Source organism: Rhinoderma darwinii, chromosome 3 (genome assembly GCF_050947455.1).
Source record: "Rhinoderma darwinii isolate aRhiDar2 chromosome 3, aRhiDar2.hap1, whole genome shotgun sequence".
In the NCBI taxonomy this organism is placed as follows: Eukaryota; Metazoa; Chordata; class Amphibia; order Anura; family Rhinodermatidae; genus Rhinoderma; species Rhinoderma darwinii.
Genome location: NC_134689.1, coordinates 263755190 through 263768561, shown reverse-complemented (window position 1 = coordinate 263768561; position 13372 = coordinate 263755190). Strand labels below are relative to the sequence as shown.

The 13372-nt window shown below is 48.4% G+C and overlaps 1 protein-coding gene across 1 annotated transcript in view; it reads right to left on the bottom strand.

The window, feature by feature from the left end:
* The window catches only part of LOC142748069 (dual oxidase 1-like), a 131658-nt gene that overhangs the window by 16156 nt on the left and 102130 nt on the right, over nt 1–13372 (bottom strand). The window contains exon 28 of the mRNA XM_075855192.1: nt 7251–7483. Coding sequence (XP_075711307.1) covers nt 7251–7483 — 233 coding nt within the window. The remainder of the gene's footprint in view (nt 1–7250; nt 7484–13372) is intronic.

Sequence of the window (13372 nt, the reverse complement as noted above, 5' to 3'; positions counted from 1 at the left end):
AAATCTCCCACTTTACCAGCACCAAAGCAACCAGACCATCACATTACCTCCACCATGCTTGACAGATGGCGTCAGGCACTCTTCCAGCATCTTTTCAGTTGTTCTGCGTCTCACAAATGTTCTTCTGTGTGATCCAAACACCTCAAACTTCGATTCGTCTGTCCATAACACTTTTTTCCAATCTTCCTCTGTCCAATGTCTGTGTGCTTTTGTCCATATTAATCTTTTCCTTTTATTAGCCAGTCTCAGATATGGCTTTTTCTTTGCCACTCTGCCCTGAAGGCCAGCATCCCGGAGTCGCCTCTTCACTGTAGACGTTGACACTGGCGTTTTGCGGGTACTATTTAATGAAGCTGCCAGTTCAGGACCTGTGAGGCGTCTATTTCTCAAACTAGAGACTCTAATGTACTTGTCTTGTTGCTCAGTTGTGCAGCGAGGCCTCCCACTTTTCTTTCTACTCTGGTTAGAGCCTGTTTGTGCTGTCCTCTGAAGGGAGTAGTACACACCGTTGTAGGAAATCTTCAGTTTCTTGGCAATTTCTCGCATGGAATAGCCTTCATTTCTAAGAACAAGAATAGACTGTAGAGTTTCAAATAAAAGCTCTCTTTTTCTTGCCATTTTGAGAGTTTAATCGAACCCACAAATGTAATGCTCCAGATTCTCAACTAGCTCAAAGCAGGGTCAGTTTTATAACTCCTCTAAACAGCAAAACTGTTTACAGCGGTGCTAACATAATTGCACAAGGGTTTTCAAGTGTTTTCTAATCATCCATTAGCCTTCTAACACAGTTAGCAAACACAATGTACCATTAGAACACTGGAGTGATGGTTGCTGGAAATGGGCCTCTATACACCTATGTAGATATTGCATTAAAAAACAGACGTTTGCAGCTAGAATAGTCATTTAGCACATTAACAATGTATAGAGTGTATTTCTGATTAATTTAATGTTATCTTCATTGAAAAAAACTGTGCTTTTCTTTCAAAAATAAGTAAATTTCTAAGTGACCCTAAGCTTTTTAACGGTAGTGTATATATATATATATATATATATATATATATATATATATATATATATATATATATATACATACAGTTAGGTCCAGAATTATTTGGACAATGACACTGGTTTTGGCATTTTAGCTGTTTACAAAAACATATTGAATATACAGTTATATAAACAATATGGGCTTAAAGTTCAGACACTCAGCTTTAATTTGAGGGTATTCCCCTCCTAATTTGCGGAAGGGTTTAGGAATTACAGCTCTTTAATATGTAGCTGCCTCTTTTTCAAGGGACCAAAGGTAATTGGGCAACTATCTCAAAAGCTATTTAGTGGGCTGCATGGTCTATTCCCTCGTTAATCCATCATCAATTAAGTAGGTAAAAGGTCTGGAGTTGATTCCAGGTGTGGCATTGCCTTTGCAAGCTGTTGCTGTAAACCCACAACATGAGATCAAAGAAGCTCTCAATGTAAGTGAAACAGACCATCGTTAGGCTGGAAAAAATTAAGAAATCCATCAGAGAGATAGCACAAATGTTAGGAGTGGCCAAATCCACAGTTTAGTAAATTCTTGAAAAAAAAAAAGAGCGCACTGTTGATCTCGTTAACTCCAAAAGGCCTGGACGTCCATGGAAGACAACAGTGGTGGATGATCGCAGAATCCTTTCCATGGTGAAGAAAAACCCCATCACAACATCTACCCAAGTGAAGAACACTCTCCTGGAAGTAGGTGTATCAGTATCTAAGTCTACCATAAAGAGAAGACTTCATGATTTTTGAACCAGTGCCAGATCCACTTCAGCCTGTATTCAAGGGCATTTTCGTCTCATGGTTCAAGGGTCACTTTCATCATCTCTCTTCTCACTGGCAAGGCCCTTGCATGGGTGAACCCTATCAGGGAGAGACAAGGACCAGAGACCCGTGACTTCCAGGGGTTCCTCCGGACATTTCACACAGTGTTTGTGGAGCCTGGACGAGTCTCCTCTGCAGCGGCTTCCTTGCTGAAGCTACACCAAGGAGACATCTCTGTGGGCGAGTACACCATCCACTTCCGCACCCTGGCGGGAGAACTGTTGTGGACCAATTAGGCCCCGGTGGCTACATTCTGGCATGGACTGTCTCCTAAAAGTAAGGACAAACTTGTCGCTCGAGACCTGCCATCTATCCTTCTGGTTGCCCGGGATGATAGAAGGCTCTGAGAACAGCTCCAAGCGGCTCGTCGGGAGGGAGGTCTTCCTAGTCCGGTCCCTACCTTGCAGCAACCCCTGTTGTCCTCAGATGCCTATCCTCCTATTGAGTCTGTGAGGATGGACCAATGTAAGCTATCTACCCAGGAGAGACAACGCAGACGCATTTAGAGACTCTGTCTTTATTGCGGCCTCGGAGGCCATCTTGTGCATCTGTGTCCCCAAAAGCCCCAAAGCCTAGGGTTGGTGGGAGAGACAACCTTGGGCAAAGTAGGACTCCTGTCTCAATTGTCAACACCTGTGATCATAGTGTCCGGTGAGAAAACGCATCAGGTCTCTGCGTATCTGGACTCTGGATTCGCTGCTAATTTCATTTGTAGAGACCTGGTGGACCTTCTTCAATTACCCACTATGCCTCTGGAGAGACAGTTGATGGTTGCATCAGTAAATGGACTACCTCTGCCAGACCCAGTTATAGCTGTGACCTAGCCGCTGAGGCTCCAAGTAGGGGCTCTCCACTCCGAACTTCTATTGTTCTATGTCCTGTCCAAGGCCGTTAACCATGAGCTGCTGGGCCTGCCTTGGCTCCGACTACATACCCTGCCCCAGTCCTGGACTGGAACACTGGAGAGGTTCTCCAGTGGGGCCCCAAGTGTCACAGCCGATGCCTGGTGCAGATTCATTCGGCTCAGCCTCCTCTGCCTCGGTCATTGGCAGGATCGTCTGGTTATTATGCTGCATTTTCGGACGTCTTCAGCAAAATGGAGGTGGAGACACTGCCCCCACACCGAGCGTATGACTGTCCTATCGAGCTGATTCCTGGTGCATCCCTTCCCCATGGTAGGATATATCGTCTCTCCTTGCCAGAGACTCTGTCCATGTCCGCCTATGTTATAGAGAACTTGGACTTCCTCCCCGGCAGGAGCCAGGTTCTTCTTCGTCAAAAAGAAGGATGGCTCCCTGCATCCTTGTATTGACTACTGGGGTCTCAACCAAATCAAAGTGAAAAATAAAGTATCCGTTGCCACTGATCTCTGAATTGTTCGATCGTATGCGTGGTACCAAGATTTTTTTCAAATGAGACCTGCATGGGGCTTACAACCTAATCCGGATTCGCCAGAGTAACGAATGGAAGACGGCATTTCACACCCATGACGGACACTATGAATTCCTTCATTTTCTGTGAACTCCTCTATGTTTGTGTTGTGGTCTATCTTGATGACATCTTGATTTTTTCTCCAGATCCTATAACTCATCAGAGACATGTCCGTCAAGTTGCTGCGCTTAAGGGAGAATCGTCTGTACGCCAAGTTTGAAAAGTGCCTGTTTGAAAAGGATACTCTACCCTTCCTGGGCTACATTGTCTCGAATAGAGGTCTCAAGATGGATCCTGAAAAAGTAAAGTCTGTCCTGCAATGGCCACGTCCTCAAGGCTTGAGGGCCATACAGCGCTTTCTGGGATTTGCCAATTTTTAAAGACCGTTTATTCCAAACTTCTCCTCACTGACATCTCCAATCTGTAACCTCACTAAGAAGGGCATGAACGCCAAGGTGTGGGCTCCTGTGGCAGAGTCTGCATTCAATAGCCTGAAGAGCGCCTTCACGTCAGCCTCTATCCTCCATCATTCAGATGTTTCCCTATAGTTCTCGTTGGAGGTGGACGCATCTTCTGTCGGTGCTGGTGCACTCCCGTTCCAGAGAAGTTCCAAGGGCAAGTCAATGGTATGTGGATATTTCTCTAAGCTCTTCTCTCCTGCAGAACTCAACTACTCGATTGGGGATCGGGAGTTACTGGCCTTCAAATTGGCCCTGGAGGAGTGGAGACATCTACTAGAGGGTGCAGCTCATCCCATCCTGCTTTTTACGGACCACAAGAACCTCACCTATCTTCAGACGGCCCAACGGCTGAACCCTCCTCAGGCCAGGTGGTCACTGTTCTTTACCAGGTTCCAGTTTGAGCTCCATTATCGCCCGGCTGACAAGAATTGAGGGCCAATGCCTTGTCCAGGTCTTTCAAGACAGAAGACACCATGGAGAGTCCACAGAACAATATTGATCCGTCTTGTATTGTCTCTGTCAATTCCCTGCAAGTTGGGGACATTTCACCATGGCGGACTTTTGTGCGCCTGGCTGACAGAAGGAGAATCCTCCGCTGGGGACACTCCTCTAGACTGGCAGGTCATGCGAGTACTCGTAAGACCCGGGATCTGATTGCCTGTCATTTCTGGTGGCCCACGCTGCCCAAGGACATTATGGACTTTGTTTCTTCCTGCTCAGTGTGTGCAGCTAACAAGGTCACTCACTCCAGACCTGCGGGCCTGCTCCAGCCATTGCCAGTGCCCGATGCTCACTGGCAGCATATAGCTATGGACTTTATTACTGACTTGCCTCTCTCTGCTGGATGCAGTGCTGTCTGGGTGGTGGTGGATCGATTTTTGAAGATGGCCCACTTCGTTCCTCTGACCGGTCTTCCTTCTGCTCCTCAACTGGCCAAGCTTTTCATCCAACACATCTTCCACCTGCACGGCTTGCCGCAGCATATTGTGTCTGATCAGGGGGTTCAGTTCATCTCGAAGTTCTGGAGAGCCCTCTGCGGACTCCTAGGTGTAAAGTTGGACTTTTCCTCGGCCTATCATCCTCAGTCCAATGGTCAGGTCGAGAGGATCAATCAGAGCTTGGAGAACTACTTGCGCCACTTCATCTCCAAGCAGCATGATGACTGGGTGCAGTTGCTCCCGTGGGCTGAGTTCTCCTACAATAATCACACCAGCGAGTCCACACAGAGGACACCGTTCTTTATTGTCTATTGCCAACACCCACAAATTCCTCTCCCGGTGCCTGATACGTCCGAGGTACCAGCTGATGACACTGCTTTTAGGGACTTTCTGCATATCTGGCAGCAGACTTGATCCTCCATCGTGCCGGCAGTCGACCGCATGAAATGGAAGGTGGACACAAGAAGAGAACCTCCTCAGTTTCTTCCTGGCACGAAGGTCTGGCTGTCCTCCAGGAATATTCGAGTGAGTGTGCCATCATACAAATTTGCTCCCAAATTCCTCGGACCCTTCGAGATCCTGCAGCAGATCAACTCTGTCGCCTATAAGCTTCGGCTGCCTCCTACCCTCAACTCAAGATCCCAAACTCCTTCCATGTCTCTCTCCTGAAACCAGTGGTTCTGAACCTCTTTACCAAGACTCCTAGCCCTGCGGTTGCCTCGAGCGGCCCTTCAGACACCTTCGAGGTTAAGGAGATCTTGGACACCAAGAAAGTGAGAGGAAAGACTTTTTATTTGGTGGATTGGAGGGGGTTTGGTCCTGAAGAGAGGTCCAGGGAGCCAGAGGAGAACCTCATTGCTCCTACCCTTCTGAAGAAATTCCTCTCTCGCTCTGGCCCCAAGAAGGTGCGGGGATACAGTAGCGTCCATGGCCGCTGGTCGTCCGGTTTACTTACCTTCCGACGCCCGCAGCCATGGATCTGTGAGCGCTGGTCCCCATCTCCTTCCTAGGATACGCCAGCGCTCACTTCCGCTCCAGTCCGCTGTGTCTCGTAGGGTGCGCGCGCTCGTGCCCGCTCTTAAAGGGCCAGCGCGTGCACATGAAAACAATCATCATCAACTCACATGATTTCCTGGACTATAAGAAGGCCTCTGCCCTTCTGATCCTTGCCTCTGCCTCTGCCCTTCTGATCCTTGCCTGAGCGTTGTTTGTCATAAGCAAATGGTCTCCTAGTGTTTTTCAATTCCAGTGTTCCCTGTTCCTGTATCCTGTTTCCCGTGCTATCCTGGTTAAGTGCCGTGCTGTGCTGTAGTCATGCTGTGCTGTATCTATGCCTGTCCTGCTGCTCCACACCTGACATCTACCCGCTGCCTAGTCCCAGCCGAGCCTGCCTTGCTACTGTCCGAGCTGCCACAGGTACCCTATATGAACTGCGGACTGTGACCTGCACCCAGTTGGCCAGCTGCCATACCGCCAAGGCGGTACGGCCTAGTGGGTCCACGAACCCTACGTGACATATATTTATACATACACACACTTAGTACCCTTCTTAATCGCAACGTCCCAAAGAAAAAAGGGGGGGCTGTAAGGCACTATCTACAAGGGTGAGATGGGGGAACTATCTACAGGGGTGGCTGTATGGCACTATCTTCAAGGGGGAGGTGTGGGGCACTATCTACAGGGGGGCTGTATGGCACTATCTTCAAGGGGGCTGTGTGGCACTATCTACAAGGGGGGCTGTGGGGCACTATCTACAAGGGTAAGATGTGGTAACTATCTACAGGGGCGGCTGTATGGCACTATATATAAGGGGGAGGTGATGGCACTATCTACAAGGGGAGGTGGGGGCACTATCTACATGGGGGGCTGTGTGGCACTATCTACAAGGAGGGGGTTGGGTGCACTATCTACAAGGGGGGCTATATGGCACTGTCTACAGGGGTATAGGGTGTCACTATCTACAAGGGGGTGTGACACTATATACAGGGGGCTGTATAGCACTGTCTACAGGGGCAGCTGTATGGCACTATCTACAAGGGGGAGGTTGGGTATACTATCTACAATGGGGGGCTGAATGGCACTGTCTACAAGGGGGAGGGGGCACTATCTACAGGGGGGATAGGTTGGCACTATCTACAAGGGGTGTGACACTATATACAGGGGGCTGTATAGCACTGTCTACAGTGGGGCTGTATGGCACAATCTACAGGGGGCTTCATGGCAGAATCTACAGGGGGCTGCATGGCATTATCTAGAGGAGGGGGTTGTATAGCACAATCTACAGAAGAGGTGCTGTATGGTACTATCTACTGGGGACACTATCTACAAGGAGGCACTATCTACAAGAGCGGGGCAGCGTGTGGCACCCAGGGGAGGGTGGGCCCAGTCAAAAGTTTGCTATGGGGCCCAGTCTTTCCTAGTTATGCCCCTGACCTAAAGTCTAATAATACCTATATTCTTAAAGAAATGTGCGATGTAATGAACAATGTATCATGAAAATATATAAAATAACAAACATAAATTCAATGTAAATTCCAAAATCATTGGGGAAAATCCTTGACTGTACCTTTGGATATCCATTGAGTTCAGCTACACTCTGAGGAGAGTATAGATCACGCAGGCGAGTGGTCCAGGTTCCTGCAGCTCTTATGTGCAAGCTCAAAGTGTCTTCATGTGGAGCAGTAGTTAATGTAAATGGATGGTATTCATTTGTTCCCAGAGCCAAGCAAGCAATCCTTACCCATTGTCCTGATTTGTATTCAAAATCATTAGGACGCTCAAACCTTAGGTAAGTGACATCTATGCAAAAAAATAAATAAATAATAGTTTTTGATAATAGATAAAAGATAGGTGATAGGTGGTTTTCAAAATAATAAATAGTCATTAACAACTAGATGCCTTCGCCATAGTGTAGTATAAAAATATAGAAGTATTATTGAATAAACAAATACACTCACATTTAAGCAAAGGGCTTAACGACAACTTTGGCCACTAAACAGGTCGTATAGCCAAAGAGCACTGTGTTGCCCTGCCTGCCTCACAGGTAATGAATCTCAATGTGTGTGCGTTGCGATCCACGGCTTGCAACACAGCGATCTTTGGTCATATAAGAGTTGTGTTGCAGCCAAAGTCACCATGTAGCCCTAGGCTCAGGTTTAAATAATATGCGTATCAACCACGCCACAGATGTTCCCTGGAAATCCTCCTTGTCTGATCTGTAGAGACGCGGCGGTCTTTAGAAACCCAGGACGTGGTATGTGAAAAAGGGTTGATCTTATATATAGTTTAAAAAACATAGGATAAAAGGAGGTCTCGACGAGTCACCGAAAATCCTGCTTCATCAGATTACATACATACATACATACATACATACATACATACATAGACAAAGCTATTTATGTTTTTTTTGGCTTGTAATCGAGAAGTGGTTAAGTTCAAACTTCATATATAACAGTAAAAGCTTTGTTTTTTGTCTATTTTGTTTACTATTTTAAAAATACTATAAAAATACTAGTAATCATAAAATTCAATTATTTCGCATTAGATATTTATCACATATTTAGCATCACTCGAATTAGGAAATATATACAAAATATATAACAAGAGTTTGGCTGTATCCACGGACATAACTATAGCCGTAGCAGCCATAGCAGCTGCTATGGGGCCCAGAGGTGGAGGGGGTCCACATAGGTGAAAGAACATTGTTCCCTTTTGACGGGAATAACAAGTTGGGGGCTTTCTGCTATTTAGCACTATTATGTGGGTTCTCTAATTTATGGCACTATTATCATTACCTTTATATATTGCTACTTATGCTACTTTTTTTGTTTTCTGTCATTAGGTGGTGAGGGCCCATCTCATTCTGCTATGGGGCCCTATGAATTCTAGTTACGCCTCTGGCTGTATCAATTACATGGCAATTACATGTGTTAATGTTTATTTATCAGTCTGTGTGTTATTGATTGTGTCCATCAATATGGTGACACACCCTCCTAGTGCTTGAGAACATAAAGATGCTGTTTTGATCTACACAAACAGCATATCTTGCTTATAGTGATCTCTTGACAAAATACGATGTGTATAGGGGAGAACGACAGAGAAGTGGAGGGTCGTGACAAGCGGTCGTGTTGATTCTCCTGCAACTACATGATTTTAGAAGTATATTTTGTTGCACTTTGTAAATCTATAATAATATATGGAACCAGTGGCTGATCATCATTAGGGCGGTTCGGGCTCCCAGGGGGCCCATGGCTGCCCAAACCGCACGGACCCCCTCATGCCCGGTGGCGTCGCTAGCACCAGAGGGGGCCCCGGTGCCAGGGCCGCAACTGTCATGAGGCGAGGTGAGTTTCTGCCTGACTCCCAGCTATTAGCACCAGTGGTCTGTTGTTAGGGATCTGCCAGGTACTTTCTTCTAGGTATACTCCTGGGATTAATCAATCCACACCTGAGGCCAGACCTGTTCGACTGACACCATCTCCCACCAACCAGGGTGGCAGGCTCAGGAGTGGGAGAGCCTATCGCGGCCTGGTCTGTCGGAGTTAGCTCCGCCCCCTGTCCTTTATTACCTGCCCTGTTCTCTCCCTCAGTGCTTGTAATTCTTTTGGATTCCTGGCCCCACTACTGCTTGCTCCAGCCTGCTTCTGCCGTGCTTCTGCCTTGCTGCAGTTCTGCTTGACCTGCTTTGCTTTGCCCCTGGCTTGCTTCTGTCTCCTTGCCCGCTTGGGTGTACTCACTTCGTCCTGGTCCTGACTGTCCGTTCGCCGCTCCGTTTCCTCGTGGCGTTCCGTGGCTACTGCCCCTTCCCTTGCATGTTCCCTGTTTGTTTTCCTGTCAACTTAGACAGCGTAGGGACCGCCGCCCAGTTGTACCTCGTCGCCTAGGGCGAGTCGTTGCAAGTAGGCAGGGACAGGGCGGTGGGTAGATTAGGGCTCACTTTCCCTTCACCTCCTTCCGGCCATTACATAATTACAAGCCCTTACCTAGTCTACCATTTCTCCTACGTTGACGCTATCATGGACCCCCTTGAGACCCTGGCCCAGCAGATGCAGGGCCTCTCCCTACAGGTCCAGGCCCTGGCCCAAAGGGTCAATCAGGGTGACGCTGCTTTAGTAGTACCCCTCACCTCACCTCTAGAACCCGACCTCAAGTTACCTGACCGGTTCTCAGGGGACCGTAAGACGTTTCTCTCCTTCCGGGAGAGTTGCAGACTGTATTTCCGCCTAAAGCCCCACTCCTCAGGTTCCGAGAACCAGCGGGTGGGTATCATCATATCCCGACTCCAGGAAGGGCCCCAAGAGTGGGCCTTCTCCTTGGCTCCTGACGCCCCTGAACTTTCCTCTGTTGATCGTTTTTTCTCTGCCCTCGGACTCATTTACGACGAGACTGACAGGACTGCCTTAGCCGAGAGTCAGCTGGTGACCTTACGTCAGGGTAGGAGACCGGTTGAGGAATACTGTTCTGATTTTAGGAAGTGGTGCGTAGCTTCTCAGTGGAACGATCCGGCCCTAAGGTGCCAGTTTAGGTTAGGATTATCTGACGCCCTGAAGGATCTGCTGGTTAGCTACCCCTCGTCTGACTCCCTTGACCAGGTTATGGCCCTAGCAGTACGACTTGACCGACGTCTCAGGGAACGTCAGCTAGAACGCTTCAGTGTGCTCCCCTCTGACTTTTCTGCGATCCCCCCCGAGGTCCCGTCTCCTCGCCCCTCCATGGAGGACTCGGAGGTACCTATGCAACTCGGGGCCTCCATGTCCCCTCGACAACGTAGGGAGTTTCGCAGAATGAATGGTCTCTGCTTCTACTGTGGGGACGACAAGCATCTACTGAACACCTGTCCCAGGCGCAAGAATAAGAAGCCGGAAAACTTCCGCGCCTAAGTGATCATCGGGGAGGTCACTTGGGCGCACAGGTATTTCCCGTTAATGTGAAACGCAATAAAATTTTGCTTCCCTTTCAGGTCTCGTTTGCTGGCCGGGCTGCCACGGGCAGTGCTTTCGTGGATTCAGGGTCATCTGCTAATATCATGTCTGCGGAATTTGCTATGTCTCTAAAGATGCCTTGTATTGATTTACCTTATCCTATCCCTGTAGTAGGAATCGACTCAACTCCCCTTGCTAATGGTTATTTTACTCAGCATACTCCTGTTTTTGAACTCCTTGTTGGCTCCATGCATTTGGAGCAGTGCTCTGTACTGGTGATGCAGGGATTAGCGTCTGATCTGGTTTTAGGCCTTCCCTGGTTGCAGTTGCATAATCCCACGTTTGATTGGAATACTGGGGATCTCACCAAATGGGGTAATGAATGTCTTATGTCATGTCTTTCTGTTAACTCTATTTCTCCCCGGGAGGAGGTAAACACGCTTCCTGAGTTTGTTCAGGACTTCGCCGATGTGTTTTCTAAGGAGGCCTCCGAGGTGTTGCCCCCCCATAGAGATTACGATTGCGCTATCGATTTGGTGCCTGGTGCCAAGCTTCCTAAAGGGAGGATATTTAATCTTTCATGTCCTGAACGTAAAGCTATGAGGGAATATATCCAAGAATGCCTGGCCAAGGGTTTCATTCGCCCCTCGACTTCTCCTGTAGGTGCTGGCTTCTTCTTCGTGGGGAAGAAGGATGGTGGTCTTAGGCCGTGCATTGATTATCGTAACCTGAATAAGGTCACCGTAAGGAACCAGTACCCACTTCCTTTGATTCCGGATCTTTTTAATAAGGTTCAGGGAGCCCAATGGTTTTCTAAGTTCGATCTACGGGGGGCATATAACCTTATCCGCATCAAAGAGGGGGATGAGTGGAAAACTGCGTTCAACACACCCGAGGGTCATTTCGAATACCTGGTCATGCCCTTTGGGTTGTGTAATGCCCCCGCTGTCTTCCAGAATTTTATTAATGAAATCCTGAGAGAGTACCTGGGTAATTTTCTTGTTGTGTACCTTGAGGACATACTGGTGTTTTCCAAGGACTGGTCCTCCCACGTGGAGCATGTCAGGAAGGTGCTCCAGGTCCTTCGGGAGAATAATCTGTTTGCTAAGACTGAAAAATGTGTCTTTGGGGTACAGGAGATACCATTTTTAGGGCAAATCCTCACTCCTCATGAATTCCGCATGGACCCTGCCAAGGTTCAGGCTGTGGTGGAATGGGTCCAACCTGCCTCCCTTAAGGCGTTACAGTGTTTTTTAGGGTTCGCCAACTATTACAGGAGATTTATTGCCAACTTCTCGGTCGTCGCTAAGCCTCTTACGGACCTTACCCGCAAGGGTGCTGATGTCCTCCATTGGCCCCCTGAGGCCGTCCAGGCCTTTGAGACCCTCAAGAAGTGCTTTATCTCGGCCCCCGTGCTGATTCAGCCCAACCAAGAGGAGCCATTTATTGTGGAGGTTGACGCTTCCGAGGTGGGAGTGGGGGCCGTCTTGTCCCAGGGTACCAGCTCCCTCACCCATCTCCGCCCCTGTGCTTACTTCTCTAGGAAGTTTTCGCCCACGGAGAGTAACTATGATATTGGCAACCGCGAACTTCTAGCCATTAAATGGGCTTTTGAGGAGTGGCGGCACTTCCTGGAGGGGGCCAGACACCAGGTAACGGTCCTTACGGATCACAAGAATCTGGTTTTCCTAGAATCGGCCCGGAGGCTTAATCCTAGACAAGCTCGGTGGGCACTATTCTTTACCAGATTTAATTTCGTGGTTACCTATAGGGCTGGGTCCAAGAATATTAAGTCTGATGCTCTGTCACGTAGTTTCATGGCCAATCCTCCTTCTGAGAAGGATCCTGCTTGTATTTTACCCCCTGGTATAATCGTCTCTGCCACGGATTCTGATTTAGCTTCTGATATCGCGGCTGATCAGGGTGCAGCTCCCGGGAACGTCCCTGGGGACAAACTGTTTGTTCCCCTGCAATACCGGCTGAGGGTACTCAGGGAAAACCATGACTCCGCTCTATCTGGTCATCCTGGCATCTTGGGCACCAAACACCTCATTACCAGAAACTATTGGTGGCCTGGGTTGCCTAAAGACGTTAGGGCTTACGTCGCCGCTTGTGAGGTTTGCGCTAGGTCCAAAACCCCTAGGTCCCGACCTGCGGGCCTACTACGTTCCTTGCCCATTCCCCAGAGACCTTGGACCCATATCTCCATGGATTTTATCACCGATTTGCCTCCATCTCAGGGCAAGTCGGTGGTGTGGGTGGTAGTCGACCGCTTCAGCAAGATGTGCCACTTTGTGCCCCTTAAGAAGCTACCTAACGCCAAGACGTTAGCTTCTTTGTTTGTGAAACACATCCTGCGTCTCCATGGGGCCCCAGTCAATATCGTTTCTGACAGAGGGGTACAATTTGTTTCCTTATTTTGGAGAGCTTTTTGTAAAAAGTTGGAGATTGATCTGTCCTTCTCCTCCGCCTTCCATCCCGAAACTAATGGCCAAACGGAAAGGACCAACCAATCCCTGGAACAATATTTAAGGTGTTTCATCTCTGACTGTCAATTCGATTGGGTCTCATTACTTCCCCTTGCTGAATTTTCCTTGAATAACCGGGTCAGTAACTCGTCAGGGGTCTCCCCGTTTTTCTGTAATTTCGGGTTTAACCCAAGATTCTCCTCCGTCTCCCCTGGTTGTTCCAATAATCCTGAGGTAGAGGATGTTCATCGGGAACTGTGCACCGTCTGGGCCCAGGTTCAGAAGAACCTAGAGGCGTC